At 38.3% G+C, this 21,776-nt stretch overlaps 1 protein-coding gene across 12 annotated transcripts in view; it reads right to left on the reverse strand.

Annotated features, from left to right (window-relative positions):
- Positions 1-5,361: 5,361 nt before the first annotated feature.
- The window catches only part of ptprt (protein tyrosine phosphatase receptor type T), a 412,332-nt gene continuing 395,917 nt past the window's right edge, over positions 5,362-21,776 (reverse strand). For all 12 annotated transcript variants that reach the window (XM_035943149.2, XM_035943147.2, XM_035943148.2 and 9 more), the window contains 3 exons: positions 19,165-19,328; positions 11,696-11,831; positions 5,362-8,484 (listed from right to left, as the gene is read on the reverse strand). In XM_035943149.2, the coding sequence (XP_035799042.1) occupies positions 8,431-8,484; positions 11,696-11,831; positions 19,165-19,328 (354 nt within the window). In that variant the 3' untranslated portion in view covers positions 5,362-8,430. The remainder of the gene's footprint in view (positions 8,485-11,695; positions 11,832-19,164; positions 19,329-21,776) is intronic.

Genomic DNA, 21,776 nt, shown 5'->3' on the forward strand with positions numbered 1-21,776 from the left:
CTAGTCAGGAGAAAACAACCTGGATAAGTTCACACACATTCAAGTGCAATAACTGGACTTTGGTGCCTTCAAGCAGTGCAGATGTAATAGGATTTTTATTATTAGCATTATTTTTGTTGGGGTTTTTCTGTCTTTAATTCTTCATTTTTTGGGGGGATTTTTAATTTCTAACTTCTAATCTTCAGTCTTTTTCTTCAATTTTTAAACTGCCTAGTTCCTTTGTTTGATATGTGTGCTAATCTAGCTAATTATTCAGTGTACTTCTTATTTTCCATCCATTATCTATACACCTCTTGATTCCCATTAGGATTGCAGGGGGGCTGGAGTCTATCCCAGCTGACTTGAGGTGAAGGCAGGTCGCCAGTCTGTCGCAGGGCTACATATACAGACAAACAATCACACTCACATTCACACCTACGGGCAATTTAGAATAATCAATTAACCTCAGCATGTTTTTGGACAGTGGGAGGAAGCCGGAGTACCCGAAGAAAAAGAAAACTCATGCATACACAGGAAGAACATGCAAACTCCATGCAGAAAGATCGCGGGAAGGCCAAGACGCAAACCAGGGATCTTCTAGCTGCAAGGCGAAAGTGCTAACCACTACACCACTGTGCAGCACTTTTCTTATCATTTTTACTATTTATTTTAATTGACTGCTTTGCTCATCTCCTTCTGTCTTGCTTGATTGTCTCTGTTTGCATGTTTTGACTGTTAAAGCACCTTTTGAATGCTGTTCTTAAGTGTACTATATGAATAAAGTTACCATTATTATTTCTCGTTGACATAAAAAATAGCCCTTTTCAAGGTTTAATGATGACAGATTTTGCTGTAGAAGCAGAACATTAGATACGTTCAGAAGGGACATTAATGCGCTCCGCATGGACCAAACAACTCTGCAGCTTTCCAAGAATGAAAACTTTTGTCTAGCATGCATTGGAATTTATATTAGAACGAATAAGACTGCAGATTTTGACACTGGGCTATTATAGAAGGAATCGTTTAAGCATGTTAAAAGCCTGAAGGAGAGCGTGCTGCAGCTGCCAGCAGCTGCAGTACAGATGCAGAATAAATACATGAAGATGAATAACAGTGTTTGCCACAGTGAGCGTAGTGTTTTCTGAATCGGTGTAAATACTGCACATGAAGATGCATGGGATCTGCTGCGAACCCCAAATAATCTTGTTACAAGTTCTCTGAAGGGAGAAAAAAAAAACATTAATAACCTAGTTAAGAGTGGAAAAAATATATTACACTGCCGCTACGAACCCCTCCTTCTTTGCCCAGATAATGACATTTCAGTGAGAGCAAATGAAATGGGCCAATTTTCAAACTCATTACGAAGTCAGTTCGGGAAAAAAAAGAATGAAAAAAGAGAGAGAAATTGGAAGCAGAGAGAGAGAAGAATATGAGACAAATGATAGACGTTGACACCGGCTTTGTATCTGTGTTTTTGTGTTTGTGTGTGTGTGTGTGTGTGAGGTTTCATGCTTTGCCTTTAGGTGTGCATGCTTTGTGTGCTTTTTGTCTGCCTGGGTGTGTGCAGATGCCGGCTTCCTTTTTTTTTTTTTTTTTTGCAGACTTATGTGTGATGTGTGCGTTATGTATGCTTTGAGCGTACCTTTTTTTGATGTGTGTGTGTGTGTGCATGCATCAACTCAGCCCAAAGCCGAGCTGACAGACAGCTTCCCTCTGAGGAGCCCCTTAGTGTTTCTGATTGATCGTCATAATGCCAAGGTACAGGCCCTGTCCTTGGTGCCTATGCTAATCGCAGACTCATGCATATTTATGAGCTCCTTGGGAATCAACCAGCTAAATAAAGGATGAGGCCGTTGGCTTGGAGCTGCGTTCAACACCAACTCTGATTGATTAGAAAGAAGAAAAAAAAAATCAGCCTATAAAGACCTGTGGTTTCAATTTTTTTCCCTTTCTCCTCAGCTCAGGGATCATAATGGGAGCTTGAAGGAAATCAAGCGGAAGGTAGCGGTCTCAACATTAGAAGCTAGTTGGATGGAATAAAGTTGGTAACTTTTACACTTGCACTTGTTTTTTATTAGTTTTGTTTACCTATACAGCTTATATTTTTGACTCTGTTTGGTTGCACATAACTGAAACCTGGTGGAATATACATATGTATTTAATTTTTCTGTGTATTTAACTTTTCTAGCTGCTGTTCTATGGGACCATCCCAGCATTCATGTGTGAAACGTATCTAAGGATGTACTTAAACATGGAAAACAACAAGGTCAGTGACGTCAATGAAGGGCACCCAATGTCACCATCTCATTACATACATTTTGCATCATCTAGCTTTGTGCAGCTTCCATTATAGTGCAATGTATAGGTTGGGGACTTCAGTTTTTGTCAGATTAAATCTTTGTCAAGTGCAGATCCAGGGCCAGATCATGATGTAGGATGACTTTTAAATGGATTTTCTTCAATAATGTGACTACACAGCATCACATGTCAGACTTTAACTATAGAAAGAACTGTTTGAAATTGAGATTTTTACACCAGTTTACATCCATGTCTGTCCAGGTTCATATGATATATGCAGTGTAGACTTCAAAGGAATTTAATGGGTTGGTACCCAAGATGAGTTATTACCAATTCAGCATCTGACCAAATGTGAAATACGATCCCGTGTCCGCTTGTGATTTGTTGCGTTGAAAAACAGCCATAGAAGTGTTTTAGCAGAACATTACGATGTCACAGTGAAGGTGACTTTTTGGATATAAAATGTCACCACGTCATCATTTCACCCTGTGACACCTTGGTGTGGATTTTTGTCATGTTTCTTGAGCTGTGGCCAAAAATATGTTTAGCGAGGTCATGGTGACCTTTGACCTTCGACCAACAAAATATAATCACTTCATTGTTGATTTCAATTTGTGCCAAATTTGAAGAAATTCTCACAAGGTATGTAAAAGAATGGGCTGGACAACCTGAACACATAATGTGAAGAGAAGAGGTGGGCCATCAGGGCCAGCAAGGCCTTCTCTGCTGGCCTAATCTCCATCAGAATCACTGACTTAGGTTTTATTATTTTTACATTATTCCCAATAGTCTATTGTCTTCATTTCAAAGCATGTCTCTGGACTGTGGCACTTACAGCAGTGAATGTTTATATTGTAGCTTTTATCCAATTATTTTAGACATCATGTGTTGCCGGGGTCAAAGAAATCTGCCCTGAGGCCTACAGAATCAAAATAGCTTTAAATACAGTGCAGTGAAACTGTTGCTTTAACCAGTCAGATTTCAAACTGGCGACCTCAGAGTCATCTAGCAGGCGTACGATGATGTCAGCATTTTCACAACCTCTGATTGGATGGTCAGCTTAGCCAAAGCTAGCAATTGCTATCTGTATCTACCTGTAAAAGCTAAAACTTTATCGTAAAGTATTAACCCCCAATGGCTGACGGAGGATGCAGATATACTGAAAAAGCCACTTTCAATGCAGATCTTCCAAGAAAAGCTGGACATTGTGAGGAAAGGCCAGCCAACCCTGAAGCTAGCAAGCCAGTAGCTAGGAAAAGGGTTTGTCTGTGACTTTCAGGATGGATTTTGTGCTCAAGTAATCACAAGATTTGATGAGCAAAATTAATTGTATTTACAAATATATATTTGTCATTTTTATTGGGTAAATATTGATGCTCCTACTAGATATGATGAATATTACACAGGTGAAAGGAGACTTGAATTGTTTTAATTGGGTTTCTTGCTTTAGTAATGGCATTCATTCTTGCTACACGAGACACCTGTAAGTGATGTAACGTCCTGTTATACTCCCTTTCTGTGTAATATTGATGGTTTCTATAGCCATGGCGTCATAATGAAGGTATTAAGATGTGGTTTGGTTCAGGTAGGATGCCACTGAAGGCCCAGGTGTAAAATGCATGGCCCGCCACAGGCACAGAAGTGTACAATACACTATTTGTGCATATTATACTATTTTATTTGGCAATCTGATTACCCACGAAGAGAGGCCTTAATTAACTATTGAAAGCAATTTGGGACATAATTTGACTTTTTCTGGATAGTTTGAATTAGTTACTCCATTAAACAAGGTTTATGTCGATATCAATAATGGCAGGATTGCAAATGAGGAAATAAAGATGCTTGATGCAGTGTGAAGAGTCTTAATGGCTGATGATTAAGGCCTAGTCCACACATACATTTTATAAAACTGGATTTTTCCTTATTTATTAGTTCATGTGAAAGTGTGAACCCACAATAAAAGGTCTGTGAGGAGCACGTCAAACCAGTATAAAACTAACCCTAAAATCCAGGAAGTAGAAAGCATTTCTACAACATTGGCACATTACATACGAATTCTAATAATGTTTAAAAGAAAACATTTGAATCTAACTGTCAAAGAATGCTTTAAGAATATACATTTAGCATTTCAGGTAATGTTCCCATGAGGTGAAAAGTGAAATAAGGCAGAACGTTTTAACATTCACAGGATATTTGGAGGATGGTGTCAGATAAAATACTACTACTACTACTACTACTACTACTACTAATAATAATGATAGTAAAAATGTGTCTGTAAGTTGATATATTAACATTTTGCCTGTAGCATTTTGAGGATTTATTGGTCTGTTTTGATGTTTTCTTTATAGAGTATAACATCCCCACAATGTTTTGTGATAACAGATGGACAGTCACTGTGTCATTCATTGACATTCGTTGTCAGCTGCTTAAGAGAACCTTGTCCTGCCTTTAAGAAAAACATTCTGGGAACAAAAAGAAAACTTCCTGTTCGAAACATAAGTAGAACTTTGCAGAACTTTATCAGAGTGTCTTTAGAACAAACTAACTGTACCTATTATAAGTTATTACTGGTTCTGTCAGGTTACCAATAATAGCACATTACCGAAAAGATGAATCTGGATTGATTCTGACACCTTTGTTCCTTAACATAGTGGAAAGGTGACTGTATTTTAAAATGTAAACGTGTAAAACTTTCTGTTAGGAACATTGCTACTTAATCACATCCGCAATTGCACAAAATTGTTGTGTGCAAATGAAAGAGACAATAATGGAAAACTGTGATTTTCACAAGACAAAACTGTTTTTTCCCCCCATCTAAGGTACAAATAGAGCTTCACCCCGAAAGCAGTTTTTCAGTGACCTAAAACTCAGTTTGCATGTGAGCAAATATCTAAAATAACTAAAAAAGAAAAGCTGTCTTTTAAATAATACATGCATGTAATTGTAGGTTTGTATGTAACACCTAATACCTAGATTCACTGGAGTGTCTTGCCATTTGTTTTGTGACATTAGCTATCTATCATATCATGTAAATGTTAATCTTATTGAAAAATTATGGGCTGTAAAGACGGAGATGACATCACATTCAACATTTTGGTCCCTTTATTTCATGTTAACCACATTTCAAACAACTAAACAACCAATGGTAATGGCATCACCAGATCTAAACAGCACTTTGCTAGACAAATAATCATCAGAAGAATAATTATACAAAAGAAATGTACAAATTCAGGACAAAAAACAAAACAAAAAAATAACATAAACTATAATACATACGAAAGGGCCATGAAATAAGCCGATAAAATAAAGCCTTAGTGGAATAAAGATGTCTGGCATTCACATTGTCTTCAATACAGCACTCTCACTGTCTTCATCTTCATAGGTCCATTAAGGAGCCTGACTGGACTCCAGCAACAAAAACAAGAATTAAATATAAGCACAGACTGAACAGTTTGCCACAACATTTTAACCACAAGTATGTCAGTTTGACCTTTGAGAAAACTTTGCTAACTAAACTAAGCCTCAGCTTTTAATCCCAAACTGTGTAAATGCATCTCTAAATACTGACGCCTGCTGGTAAGAATTGATGTTTGGACTAAAAATAAATCAGAAAATGAGTCACAGAATGTTGTTCTCATTAGTTTAAATGATTCTTCTCCAACAGATTTGCAGTGATTGGGAATGAAGTCCTTTTCCCTGTTGCTTTAATTGTGGTTTTCATAAATAAAATCGCATTTTTTAAAAATTTAATTCACGAAAACACCAATTAAAGGCTTAGTCTTCTTTACATGTTTTAAATGGGACGACAGAGAAAGAAAGAGCCCCGATCAGACTAGTAGGAGTTAATGCGGAGCCCAGATCAGCGCCACATATATAATTCTCATTAACTCCCACCTGTCTTCTAGGCTGCACAGGCATCTGAACTGTCAGCCATGTTCACTGTGCTCCACCTTGGGGTCAACCGCTAACTGAAATCATTTCCTATTGGAGTGAGAAGCAAGCTTTTCAAATTAATTTCTTTTTTTAAAAAACCTGCTCACATCAACAGGCTCAGCGGAAAGCAAATTTGAGGCTTTGTTTGCAGAGGAAAAGTAAATGTGACCCGTCTCTTCGTCTTTGTGTTGTCAGTTTAATGATACACGGCAGACTGAAGGTTCAATCCCCAGAGCTTTGTTTTTTTACCAACATTTATCCAGAATGCATTAACGTGAAGCGCAGCATGGCTTATGGATCCCATCTAGATCAAGGACACTTAACCAAGCCTATCGTTTGGATCACAATACATTATTTTTTTCAGTGACTAACACTTGGATATCCATCTATACCTGCAGGATAACTGGTTCTAAATGCATGCTGCTTGATGTTTCCCTACTTACAGCTTCCCTCATGCTAGTTGTTTAATTTTTGCATCTGGAGTTTCTATAAATATGTACTTAAATGCAACTAGTACACTCTAAAAAGTAATTTATTAGATCTATTTCCACCATTTAATTAAAGGCATGGTTGCAAGATTTAAAAAAATGTAACAATTTACAGATTTAAATTGATTTGCAATCATAATTGGATGTTAGAAACTGTATCAACTTAATATTTAGTGTAATTTAAACTAAGTTTGAGTAAATGAATTAAATCGGCTTGATAACTGATTATTTCCTTACTTTAGTTCAAGATTCAAGCTACCGGTTTAGACTAAAACTAGTTCTAAACTAAACTGTTGTGTAAATTTGTTTTCTTGAATCCAAACATGACTGTTCAAGGTGTATTGCATTAGAGATGCATTGCGATCACAAATTCAGTCCAAACTGGCATATTCTTTCTTCAAATAAATCCCAGAAGTGGAGCTTAATGTGCAATATGCAAAAATATATGCCGGAACTGTTTAGACGACGTGTCTAAACGGACAGTTTGTAGCAACACAAGACTTTATTCCAAACTATAATCACTGAAAAATGACATTAACACAGCGTTTTTAGAGCGTTTTTGAAATAACCGTTTACTTGTAATGTGTCTGGTGCATGATGTTTGTCTGTTTGTTTGTTTGACTGTGGTTGTCTTATCTTATTTACAGCAAGGGTGGATGCACACTAGAAAATTTCGCAGCTTTAAACAAGCAGATTCTCAAATCTTTTCCTTTTTGTTTTACATCTGGAGCAGGGATTGCAACATTTCGACTCAAGGTAAGGCATGATTTTATTTTCATTCGTCTGTGTAATGCTGTTGATATTCTCCACAATGACTCCACTTATTGTTATGCGCTACTTTTTTCTCCATTTATTTGTAACAATCGATCCCAGTAAAAGCAAAACTGCCAAGTGATTTTCCCCTTTGACGCAGTGCGTGAACAAAAAGGAAATCATGCTGAGTTTTTTTTTTTTTTCAAGCCAGTTACAAAATTACAAGTATCATTGACATTTACCATTTTACAAGCGGAGGCAGCTGCAAAGGGATTAATCAGAAGAAAAATGTCAGAAATACGGGCAAGTGGTTCCTTTTTTTGCTATGGCTCAGCAAACTGAGTTATGGTAAACAGTATTCTGCTCAATTTGGAAAAAAAAAAAAAAAAATCTTCCAGCGTGCATCCAGCCTTCAGAGGGAGACAACATTCAAGGCGTAGAATATATCTAAAAAGGAAATACTGTACAACAGTCACATCACAGCCCAGCAGAGAGGACAGAGAGATAGAGAAGGAAAGAAGTGGCGCTTCGTTTTAAACATCTGATTTTTTTTTCTCTTTTAAACATATCATTTTTTTCTTTTTTCATTTGTACAAGCATGTAAAGTCCCCAAGTCTCGCTGAAGCAAACACACAAAAAATAAAAATAAAAATCACCAGTGTGTCTGTCGCTTTGTTTTGTTTCTTTTCTTTTCCTCTTCTGTACAGGTTGTGTGTTTGTGTGAGAGTGTGTGTTGTCACAGGCACACATATACAGTAGATATGCACACACTCCAATATGCAAGCATGCCCTCACGCACACAGTCACGTGCACACACTCTCAAACACGCCCCGCACACAGGCACACATGCTCACAGGTAGGATTCGGGGTCGACACAAAGCGTCCTGTTTGCACTTTGCGTGTCCCCGGTGTTGCGTTGAGAATGACAGGCAGCGTCGATGGCAAATCGGAATTTCCGTTTTTCGGATTTTGGTGCCGATCAGAAGGAGCTGAGCGCCTCCAGAGCCACTTCATAGCAGAACTTGTACTGTTCCTGTGAGGAAACAGAACAGAACAGAAAGAGTAAGGCCAGGGGAAAATTGATTTCTTAATTCTTACATAACGCCAAGCAAAGATGGATATTGAAAAAGTCTCCAATTCAGGAAGTTGGTTCCTAGATCAATAGATATAAACACCGCAGACAGAAGATGTTTTCTTTATTTTAAATAAAAGCCAAAGTCTCACCATTAACTTGAGCAAGAAACTGTAAAAACTGAAAAAAATCCTCAAATTTTCAACGTTCAGGCAGAACTTGGACATATTGCCTTGGACGTCTGGTGTCATCTGGAAAATTTACCAAATCTCAACTAAAATCATGATATTACATCGAAATCATTTTATCCTACCTGTTTCTTTGAAGAATTCACCTAAAATCAAGTTTAGTTTAAAAAAAAAAGTTCTTCCCTCCTGGTTGTGATTCTCCGTCACTGACCCGTTCTTAGAAAATAAGTTATTTACATTGATCTATTTAAAATTGCTGTATTTCCAGGGGTAGCTTGATTTAATCTAAAGGCTATGATGTCAAATTCTTGAGAAACCAGTGCATGGAATTGGTTAAAACAATTCAGAAGGTAATGAGGCTGCACAAATCTTCTGCAGGTTGCTTACAACTTGTTCCTGCCCTGTTATATTAGAATGTGATAGAAGTAGCCAGCATTAAACAGACATCATGGATGACCTTCATTTAGCGTATGATCTACTTTCAGGGGAGTCCTACAGATTGCGTCATTAGCTGCTGGGGTAAGCATCATTTTTTCTGCATCATTGGGCAAAACATCCATCCATCCATTATCTATACACCGCTTAATCCTCACTAGGGTCGCGGGGGGGGGGGGGGGGGGGGGGGGGGCTGGAGTCTATCCCAGCTGACTTGGGTGAAGGCAGGGGACACCCTAGACAGGTCGCCAGTCTGTCGCAGGGCTACATATACAGACAAACAATCACTCTCACATTCACACCTACGGGCAATTTAGAATAATCAATTAACCTCAGCATATTTTTGGACTGTGGGAGGAAGCCGGAGTACCCGGAGAAAACCCACGCATGCACAGGGAGAACATGCAAACTCCATGCAGAAAGATCCCGGGAAAGCCGGGACGCGAACCAGGGACCTTCTCGCTGCAAGGCGAAAGTGCTAACCACTACGCCACTGTGCAGCCCTTGGGCAAAACAATCCCTGGTAAACATTAGACTGGTTAGAAATTAGACTTCTGCATCTCCTCTTGGCTCAGATTTTAGAAAGTTTAGCCTGCAATGGAAGATTTTAGCTAATCGGTCATTTGAACTGAAACTGGTGGGGTTTGAGTACAGATTGAGGATACGAATGAATGTTGGCTTTTAGCTTGACTACTTTTGCCTGTTTGAAGCGTGCGCTCAGAGATGGAAGAGCTGCAGGGAACTTTCAGTAACTGTCATGTTTATCAAGGCCGGCTAAATTAACTTTACTGTCTTATAGCATCAACTTTTTTTTTTTATTTTTTTTTTTTTTTTTTTTTACCATATTGGTACTTCTCTTCCACTTCCATCAAGATCTGATTACTTCCTCCATCTCTTTCTACCAAGGTAAACAAACACCTAATAATTTTATGAATTAATATCGTTATATATTTAAAAACAAGTGCACACCCACAGTCTGACTGAACATCGTCTTTAAGGAAGTTGCGATGCAGACTGGTGGGTTTGTTGTGTGAAGTGAGTATTCTAGTTAGGATGCTGCTGCAGTCACAGAAAAGTGTTATAAGGGTAGTAAAGTTACTTTAGTTCAGATGAAACAAGCCTCAATAAGCAGAAGAGTTAGTAAAAGTGTTGTGTTCACTGTCACGAAAGAGAAATAAAGACCATGTTATGGTAATGACCTCATTCTTCACAGCACAGTGGTGTAAAACTCTACTTACAGCATATAAATGTTTGCAGCAGAAACACACAACTAGATAAAGTAATCATAAAGTTGGTGATCTCTTTTCAGCGTTTACTTCAGTTCCTGAGAGACTAATGATACATTTGTCTAGTCAAGTCCTTGTAAAGCATTTAATAGCATGACATTTGTTAAATTAAAGTCATGAGATAGTCATGCAATTTCTGCTTTTCACCTTCAAATCAAGCAACAGCGAGGAAGGTTACCTTAGAATAAGGCTAGACTCACACCTTTAAAAAAAACAAAAACAAAAACAAAAAATTTAGGAGGTGGGAAGATGAATGCATTTATTTTCAAAGACTAACAGCGCAAACAAAAAGCAGTGGATATATAGTAGATGTTCAAAAAATGAGCAAAATCAAAATTTCTGAATGATTACTTTGGAAACAGAATTTTTAGAACCGGCTTTTGATGCCCAACTCTTCTACTCCGCCAATGAATGGGCAGAGTTATGTGACAATCGGCGTTGATTTGTCTGTCTGTCCGTTTGTCTGTCTGTTAGCAACATTACCCAAAAACAGACTAATGGATTTAGATGAAATTTTCAGAGAAGGTCAGAAATGACACAAAGACCAAGTGATTGGATTTTGGCAGTGATGCGGCTTGTAGTCTGGATCCATGGATTTGTTAAAGATTTATGTATCATTGCAAGATAGCGTCACGATGTCACTGTAACTATGACAACAAGTGAACACTACGTCAGCTGCCTGCTGACGATCACATGATTGTGATCCTACAACACACTGACTGCTGCAGATTTATCATGACTTTTCCATCAGAAATCATACAAGGAACAACTGCCTAAATTGTGGGGGTGTTTCCGAGTCCCATCAATTCCTGCCTTCTGCTACATGTTTAGGTCATGTGATTCGGTATCCGTACATAACATACTTATGCAAAACACATGCCTGTGCTCACCGCAAGGTAATTTTTTATTCAAGATTTCATCCGTTGGAAATGATACGACTGAGCAGCCTTGGAGGAGTACTGCACTCTCCAAGCGCTTTTCTTGTTCTCACTGTGCTAACATTTTGTGAAGTAAATTGCTGGAAAGTTAATCAAGTGAGACCTCATCATTGTCCTTTTTAAATGTAACTCTAAATGGAAAATAGCGATTGACATGGGCCTAAAATAGTTTTATTGGTCTGGCTCTAATGTTAAGTTAAATGTTACCGGTTGTTCTCGGATCTCAGCTTGGTGTTTTTTTTAGTGAAAACAATTTCCCTCCAATATCAGAAATCCTCCTCATCACCCTGTAACATGTGTGGTTTTTTATGTTGTGACTCCTCACCATAGTCTCCACCATGTTGGTCTTGTTGTTCCTCAGTGTTTTGACGGTGTGGAAAACGTCCACGATGTTCTGCTGCTGGATCATCTCGTTGATGCTGCAGACGGCACAGAACGTTCCAGAACGCCCTCCACCGGTACTGCAGAGGAGGGAGAGAGGGAGAAAGGGGGGAGATGAGTGGGAGGAACGGGGGAGAGATGATCATTATCATCACCACCCTGGGTGAGCAAACCAAACTCATCACGCTGAGCACAGAGACAGAAAAGCAGAAAAAATTAGCAGAGAAAACACTCAGAACAGAAGCTAACTAACTTTCCATCTTCCCAGTTTTTCAGACATGTTCATCATAAAATTTATTGTTCACTTTCAGGTATTTCTCTTCTGAGTTATTTTCCTGCTTTGTTGTAGCTACCGCATTAAGATTGATGGTGTGTCAGCCTTTAAATAATGCTTTTAAATCCTGTGACACTTAAATGGAGAAAACCTTCACTGGGTTTTGATAAAACTTAATAACACATCTCATAAGAAGAGGAATTTATTTGCTTTTTGTGTTTGCATTTAAACCTGTGTTTATATGTATGAGGAATAAGGGTTTTCTGTTTTGACAAGGCAACTTTTTAAGGTAGTGATTGAACAAGTAGTTGTTTTGGTGTGGGTGCACAGCAGCAAACAAACTAAATCCATGTCATTAGCATCTCTAGCTTTTAAATATTTTGAATATCTGGCATCTGGAAGAACATTGTGACAAACTTTATCTCAATACAACAACCTGTGCATGTGTATGTGTTTATGAGACGAGAAGAAATGGTACAGATTTGTCAAATAGCAACTTTATTTCTTGTTAAACAGCAGTTTGGAAAACAATTGCATGAGTTTTTTTTTTTCAAAAACAAATATATATTATGTAGCGCTGGGACTTCAATGCATTAATTTTCATTAATTAATTACAGAAAAAATAAAGCGTTTAAAAAACTGCATTTAATGGCACCTTTCTGGCACACTGGTAACACTGATGCACACTCCAGCCTGGTAGGTGGTGGTAATGAACCTGCACTCCATTTGTCAGACTATAGGACTATAGCGCACGGGATGTACTGAGTGATGTCAGCGCACAAAAACGTTTGGTGAACAGTGAAGGAAGACGAGACCGCATTACTTGGCTTGTTGGACGGAAAATTTTCTTTTAAAAATCTTCCCGATGGCAGCTTGGATAAAAGCCTGGTTGTGTGCAAATTGTGCAACAAAGAGTTTTCTGATCACTGCAGAACTTCAAGCCGACGGTATCACCTCAATGTAAAACATGTTGCTGTTAGCACGGACACCAGAGCTAAAGCTGCGTGTCCGCAGGGCTGTTTTTTCCTGCATGGAAACGCATCACATCGCTGCTGAATCTGTCCTCGTTTTAGTTCAATAATGGCTGGTTTAGACGTTTAACAAAAGTTTCACGATGCGTCAGACCTCCGCTCCCCACATTGTATTTGCATAAAGTAGAAACTACTTTATGCAAATGAGCTCCGGGGCGACGCATCAGCACGTAGCTCGAAATGCGCCAGATGATGAATGGGAAGCGAGAAATTGACCCTGTGGACACGTACATCAGTCCTGGTACTGGCAAACGATGTAGCCAGCCCATAATAGACCGCTTTGCAAGACATTGAAAGTGCTTCCGTTTACAAAAAGTCTTCAAATGTTGAATATAATCACTGTAATTGCACTTTCAGCTTGCAGTAATCTGTGAATGTAGCAAACAGATGAAAAATGCACAGACAAATATTAATTAAAACATACATATTTTTTCTATTCGATTCAGTCGTCAACCAAAATTTATTTGAATTGAAAAACTTTTGTCAAATATTGCTATTTGACAAAAATGCGATTAATGATGATTCATTAATTACAAAGCCTATAATTAATTAGATAACATTTTCTTAATCACGTCCCACCACTAATATTGTGTAGTTTCACCTTATTTCTTAAAGCTTTTATGTATTAAATGATGCAAAACCTGAAACAAAAATAAAGCTTTCAAAGAGTTCTCTCAATTGCCAATCACTGTACAGAATACAGACAGGTTTCAGAAAGCCAAATTACAGCCTTTTTTAAAAATTTAATATACTCAAAAGTGAAATCGGAATGAAAATAACAGTTAAGAAATGAGACAAGACCTGACAGTAAGTGACAGAATGAACACGCAGCACAAAGAAACCCGTCACTGCTCGGAGAAAAGGAATGAGAGATCTACTAATGCATTTAAGACATTTGAATACAACTTAAATTGGCCTTATTGAAGACTTCAGAAAGGAGGGTTTGTTGCTGTAATGGAGGATAGTGCAGCTATGCAAACATATTTGTGTGTATCCGTATACACTGTATGTTTACTGGCTTTGTGCACCAATCAGCAGTCAGCGCTGTGCCAGTCAGCAGTCAGACCACCCAGCATGACAACAGCTCCAGACTTTCCCATCTCACCTGGTTCCAGCTGAATTCCTTCAGTATTCAGGCTGAATAAAACATTCAGGTACGGAGAGGTGGAGTGGCAGCCGTCACAGAAATCATCCACCGTCTACCTACTCTGCATCAGTAATGCCTGGACTGCTACAGCTGGCTGTCCACTCAGGATAGTGTCAGATTCAATTTGTTGGTCAAGCTCTATAATTTAACACTCTCCAAACTGCTAAAGGAAGTTAGAATAAACAATAGAGTATAGTCATTTACCACTAGACTAATGATTAAAAGCATATGTTGCTCATAATTGTGTAAAACAATGCAAAACCTCTATTTTAAACTCATATATTTCAGGTTTTGTCTTCTGTGTGTAGATATATTCTTTCAGAAGGGACATAACACCTCAGGTCTTCATTGCAGCGAGTTAGGGTATCAATATTTGAGAATGACTTTCAGTATTTCTTTTGCACTTGCTTCAGCGTAAAAAAACTAATTTCTAGGTAAGGGAGAAAAAAAAGTAGAGTGTATACATTTTACATCAGTGCTGTCAAATACATCTTAAGGCTAAAATACATTAATATTATGAACCTAATTACTAAAGAACAAGCAGCAGCAAGCCCAATAAAATCAGACAGGTCGGGACTCGAGTGGTGGTGAGGGTCAGGGCTGCTGAATAACTGTAACAGCTTCTATAGAAACACAGGAGATAGATGTTTGCTGGTTTACTATCCTCAGTATCTGAGTGTCTAATATAAAGTAAAAACAACCAGCAGCACACTATAAAAGAAACTGTTCCAAGCAAACAATCACAGCTATGGAGTCACCTGTACCTTCGTAGCTTGGTTACAGGATTCCAGTGTTAGTATGGTTTATTTTTTAAGATTTTTCTGTAAACTGGCTGCTGCTATAATTTGCAAATGACTCTAAATTGATGTTTTTGGCTTAGTAGTTGATTAGTGGCAAATGAAGAAGGATGTAGAGATATTTTACATTCTTATGAAACAACCAAAACATCTTTCACAGCACCTAAAGGTTTAATAAACTGAATAAAATAATCACTTTTGGTTAATCGCAATAAGTTGGACATGGTTTCTATTGGCTAAAAAATTGCATCCAGTTCCTTATAGCAAGGACCAAGGCAACGTTGTTCAATTGTTCATAGGAGAGGTGCTTAAGAGGTTTTAAGCAATTGCTATTATTTGGAAGGAAACACACACAAAAAATGGCAAAAACGTTAACCAAAAAGTTCAGTCTGCATCTATAATAAGCAAAAAACTGTCCCTGATTTAAAATTGGCTGTTATTTCCTTCAAAGTATTCTCTGGTGCAGGACTACACAGCTCTCAGTGCTCCTGCAATACTTAGAATCCTTCCTGAAAGTGCATCAAGCACCATCTATAATATGTACTTGATCTCCTCCACTGTGTCCAAATGCTGATTCTTCCACTTGAATTTCATTTTGGGGAAGAGGAAGAAGTCACAAGGACCAAAATCAAGCAAATAGATTGGGAAGAAAGTGATTATTGAGTTGGTAAACCCATTTTAAAGGCTTGTGAGTGGGTGCACTGCCATCAAGGAGCACCCACATCCCATTATACCAGGTTGTTTGTGCCGAATGTTCTCCCTAAGATGCCTCAGGATGATGCAGTAGAACATAATGTTGAGACTCTGATCTTGGAGGGTGAATTCAGGGTGCAAATACCGAACAAAACCAGGAGCTAGGTGCTCTCAGTCCAATGCATCTTCCCTGGTCTTTGAGATTCGAGCTCTTCCACTAAAGAATCCTGTTTGGTCCTAACTCTCATCACCAAGAATGATTGTCAACATGAACATCGGATCATCCCATGTCTGGTATCATAGATCCATGGAGATTTGTGGTGCTCCTTCTACAAGTTAATGTAAAGTTCCAAATGCACATGTACAAGTGGTCTTGGAACTATGTGCAACACAAGTCCAGATAGTCGACCGTTGCAGACTTATCAGGACTTACCCATCAGAAATGATACAAGGAACAACTGACTGAATTGTGGGGGTGTTTCCGAGTCCCACCAATTCCCGGCACAATACATCCGTACATAATGTACACATACATAACACATGCCTGTGCTCAGCGCAAGGTCATTTTGTTTGTAAGTACATCTATATTAAATGGACACATTCTATGTTGCCGTGATTTCTGCCACGATTTTTTCAAGATTTCAGCCATCAGAAGTGTTACCGCTGAGCAGCCTTGGCAGAGTATTGCGCTCTTTGAGTGCTTTGCTTGTTTTATTTTATTGTATTTTATTTCCATTATTCTCTTTTTTACATTTATTTTGGACTTTCATTTATACTGTTTGGTATTTGTTATGGTTAGCAAAGAAAGAATAGTACAAGGAAGCATGTTTCTTTACTGTGCATATGACAATAAACTTTGAACCTTGACTTTGATTGAATTCTTATGTGAGCGTATCGTGCTTCGTTTTTGTGCAACGGGAACAGACTTGACTGCACCTCGTACACATTAAATTGAAATGAACTTGCCAGACCTGCAACTGTGAACCCACAGATTTTGTTTTTTTTTTTCTGTGAAATGATTTTTACCATCAATATGGGAGCACTCCCTGCCACTTTTACCTCCATATAAAGAGGTTTAGGTTATCTTGGTGTTTGCATGTAGACTGTTATCCTATTAGATAGAAGCCTACGAGTTGCAATTTGTAATAAACTAGAATTAACACATTTGCATACTGTTTGAGTGTCTCACATTTTTCATCCATAGAGCTAATGTTTACATCTTTGCCAGACTCTGACATGAAATATGGAAAACACTCTGTGATTCCTGAGCTAAACCTTGCACATTTATGATGTAGGCAAAGAGGATGTAGCAGTCAGTAGTCAGTGTAGCTGGTTAAGAACTCTGTGGGAGAGAAATACATGGATATATTTTATTTGATCTAAATTATTTGTGACATACTCAAAACCTCATTATTCCAGATCTGAAGAGTTACACACTGTGAATTTTTTAGGGTTTTGATGGGGTGAGACAGCACTATATATTTATTTTGGCCTTTATCTAAAATATATATCTATAGAAGCTCAAATAAATACGGTGCAGACGGATAAGTCTGCCACTCCTCGGTATTTTCTAAACGGTTCTCCCAGTGTTATTTGCTGAAAATGAGACATGTGCTCAGCATTAAAGACCCATCAGACTCCAGCCTCCAGGACAAGCGAAGAGCAGAAAATATAATCCATTTTCACCAGCTGCTGATTGAACCATCATGTTTCTCCTTATCGCTGGTATTACTGAGTCTGAGAAATCAATAGCTGGGGTTGATTAGCTAGTGTAGCTGTCTTTAGCCAGAAGCGGAGAAAGCCTACATCCCTGTCACTCACATTTACCAGGGTCGAGTAGGACAACTTCACAATTTACTCCCAAGAACACTTTTTCATCTTTATTTGCCAAATTTCACACCATTTTATTTAAGTTTCTTGTAAGAATAACTTAAATCCCAGTCAATTTGTGTTTTTAATTAAAAGTGATGGGTACAGTTTATCCCAAGAAATCAATATCTATGGGTGACAGATTGATTTGAACTAGAGGTCAAAGGATGGGGTATGCATCTCTGTCACTATCTATATTCCTGTTAGACGTCAGGTTTTAAACATCGATTATATGTTGTGTATTTTTTACCGACAAGCAGCGATACTGGCTCCTGTTTAACATTCAAATGACTTTGATTCCTCCTCATATGCAGCCTCTAATCTATAATTATTTAGCATCAAGATATTCATTTCAGATTTATCTTAATTTCATACATTCTCTCTTCCTCTCTCCTGTGAAACACTGGGAAGCAAACAAAACCCCACAGCAGTTAGAGAGAGGGGGGGGGGTTAAAAAAAACCAAATCAATGCCATTTCTGATTGGTCCAATGAGCTGTGACAGAGCAAGATGATTGGATGAGCATCAGTGATGTGCTCGAGGCCATGTTTGGAGAGAATGTGCGCATATTATTGTTAGTGAAGTTCCCCTGTAATCTCTTTTCTATAGATTTTACAGCTTCTGTTTCCCTTCCTCATTATCAGCTTCATTTGTTCTGCTCAGATAGGAAATGTCCTTGTCTGTACTGACACACATGCATGCATATAGTATGTAACCGCAACATTTTATTTGGTAACAAATAGGAATATTAGGAACGCAGCATAGCAAATAATAATATAAATATTAAAAGTAGATATCAGATTTTTAATTTAAGATAATGCTGAACGTAATGTATACTGTAAAACACAAGCTAAGGTATTTTTTTATAGCTACGAGGCAGGTTTACATTGTTATTAAATGAATTAATAGCAGCTTTAATAGCACTTATGAGCAGATGTTTAATATTTTCTAAACATTTACACCAGTACCACACCATAAATGCTGTTACAGACATTGCACTAAACTTAAAGATGTTCAGCCCACCTGCACCTTAAATTACACCTCATGTAAATACTTAAATTTTATTCCTTTTATTTAACCACACTGTTAAATTCACCTTGCACCTCTGTACCATTTTAGCAGCTAATGTACATGAATGTCTATTTTACTTTTTATTCTTTGTCTCTGCATGTTTTTAATTTCATTTGATCCTATTTTAACTACCACATGATTGCTTCTACTATTGTATAGTTGCCTTTGAATTACCCCCAGGGGACAAATTATGTCTTTATATTTGGCAACTCAGTGGCATAAATACAGCAAGAAAACTTACTTCATATGAATAAAGAGTCTAGAAATACCATTTATTGCATGTGTTATCTTAAAGATGCATGCATGCGGTTCTATAAATGTGTGTGTGAACATTAGTTTTGTCTCAAAGGTTTAAAAGAAAGTGTATTTTATCACTGATAAGTGTATCTCAGGATCATTAATTTACCTCTCTGTCAGACATCCACTCTTGTGTTTCAGCATTTTGGTGTTGATCTGCTATACTTGCAAGCAGTGTAGTATTTTCTGAACTTTTTGTGAATCTAACACGTTTATCTGTGTCCATGGAACTCACAGGCAGTGCACCACAGTCCTCCCGTCTCCTCCGTCGTACTGCTCCTGCCACTTCGCCAACCTCCGGACCAACTGGAGGATGGAGCGCTTCGAGAGCGGCGTGTCCCTGTAGGCCGGCCAGCCGATGAACTGGAAATGCTGCACCAGGCGGTAACCGTCCTGTGGCTGAAGATGAGGTGAGAAGAATCAAAACTATGCAGGAATTCAATTAGAAACATGTACGACATCACTTCATGTGCTCACTGAGGTTCTGCTGATGCTACTTTTTCTTTATAATGAGACAAAAACTGAACAATGAGCCCGACTGTCTCCCCTTCAGAAAATAATTTGGCATCTAAACTGCCCGAAGCTGGTGAACACGTGAGAAAGTTGCATGAAGAAACATTCTGGACAAACAAGATAACAAAGTTGTGTTATGTGGAAGCTGCCAGTCTGTTCAGCACTGGTTTCATTTGTTTGCCGGAGGGGAATCGTCTCATTTGGTAATAATACACTTTTTGATGAAGCACTTATTTGTGTGTATGATAGCAGTCTTTTGTGCTCCAATTAGTTCTTGTTTTTTGAACAATTGCATTTTATTTTTTTCAAAAAGAAACAGGATTGGACTCAACAAAAGACCATAGCTTATAATGTTAAATTCAATTTCATGGCAGATGTGGCATGTTTTCAGTCCTCTGGCCCACGGCGGTTGGCATCTGCCATGATAAAATACCAAAACCCGCAGTCACTGTCAAACTGATTTACTGCTATGTTTGTTACACATGCATATGCACATTGACATTTACGCACACAACAAATACAGCAATATGTTTCTTTTTCATTCACTTTCTTCCCTTCTATTTTTTTCTTCAATCTGTTTCCACTTATACCTTTTTCTCACTTTTCCAACTTATTCCATTGTCTTGCCAACTACTTTTGTTTCCCTTCATGTTTTCCTCTTATTTGTACATTTTCATGTCTGCCTCTCAAACCTTCACTCCTCCTCCCCTTTTTGCTGTTTCCCTCCTCATTTGATGGCTTTGTACTCGGTGCTCCAGACTCAGCTAGGTCGGAGCTGCTCTCACAGTATGAGATGTGCTGTTATGGCGATGATATGAGCCATTTCACACTAGACCGGTGATGTGTTTGAGAAGGGAGTGAGAGAGAGAGAGACGCAGTAACGTAGTGGGGAGTTCACCAAGCGCTATAGGAGCATGCCGACGCTACCACACCACTAGAGGTGTACCGTCATGGATGGGTGAGGAAATGAGATGAGAAGGTAGCAACAAGAGGGTGAGGAAAGGAAGGGGAAGGAGTGACAAGAGGGGAAGGAGAGGTGGAAGAAGACAAGAGGAAGGACAAGTCGAGGCTCTTTCTACATCACCACTATTTTTATTTCACATGGAGAACTCACTAAATCAGATTTGAATTAGCTGCTCTGGTGACATTATAATAATTGGTTAACTACAGCATCATCCTGAAAGCTGTTTAGAGAGAAGTAAAGGTCACATGAAATGAAAAACACCTTCGCTGTGTTGCTACATTGTGTATCTAGGTATATCTTTCCACTGTCTAGTGCTATATACAAAGGCATGCATTTTTAATAAGTGTCGGGAAACTAGTTTGTCAAGTAAACTATTGAATCCAGGCTCTAGAATTATGCTCCACATCTAAATTCCATTAAGAACCTTAAACATCTCCATGATTATTTATTCAATATGACATAAAGAAGCCTAATATCAAACTATTTGTAGCTCAAATGTGCACTTCAGCAACCCCTCACATGTACCTGAAGCCTAGTTTAAGTGAGATTATTAAAAAACTAACTGACATACATATAAGCAGTATATTGGCTTCATATTAGTCAGTAAAAAGCAATTATTAACACTTTATTCTGCATGTTCTACAACTACTACTAGAGTTTTCCCTTGATAACTGCCTAAATAATGCATACTGATAATAGGTAAGGCAAGGCGTACATAAATTACGATCTTAATATGCTAGTACCACAATTAGTAATAATTGTCCCTCAATAGCACTTGATTATCGTGTTCATAATGTTCAAATAAGTCACTAAATTAAGCCTGTCATACAGTGTGATCACAAGCGCATCAGAGATTTGAGAGAAAATCTGTGTGGTCCTTCACACGCCGAAAAGCTCCGTCAGCTGAAAATTATACAGCAGCAACTCCAGGCAGAAACGCCTGTTCTTAGCCTTGAAGAAACTTGGAAAAAAAAAAAAAAAATCTCTCACTTGGATGTGTTTGAAAACCTCAGAAGTGGTCCATTAATAAAGGCGATAGCTGTACGTGTGCTGACTTTGTTCTTCCATCGCTGAATGGAAACAGAACCTGAGCATTTTTGAGTAGACCTCCAGTGTTTTTTTGTCACGGCGTAACTCATCACTTAAGAATGCAGCCTGTTAATTGTTGTGGGCTGCGATGGATTTACTGAGTGTGAAGAAGAGGGAACCTGTCTGAGTTCAAAAAACTACCTGTGAATTGGTTATGAGCAACACTTCACTTTAGAATGGGGGATGCATACTGAGTTAGAAAGACGTTGTTCAGAGTCCTTTGGACACAATTAACACTCATAGTTCTGCTGCATTAAAACAAACCACATTTAATAAGTGCT

The sequence above is a fragment of the Amphiprion ocellaris genome, chromosome 5 (genome assembly GCF_022539595.1).
Source record: "Amphiprion ocellaris isolate individual 3 ecotype Okinawa chromosome 5, ASM2253959v1, whole genome shotgun sequence".
In the NCBI taxonomy this organism is placed as follows: domain Eukaryota; kingdom Metazoa; phylum Chordata; class Actinopteri; family Pomacentridae; genus Amphiprion; species Amphiprion ocellaris.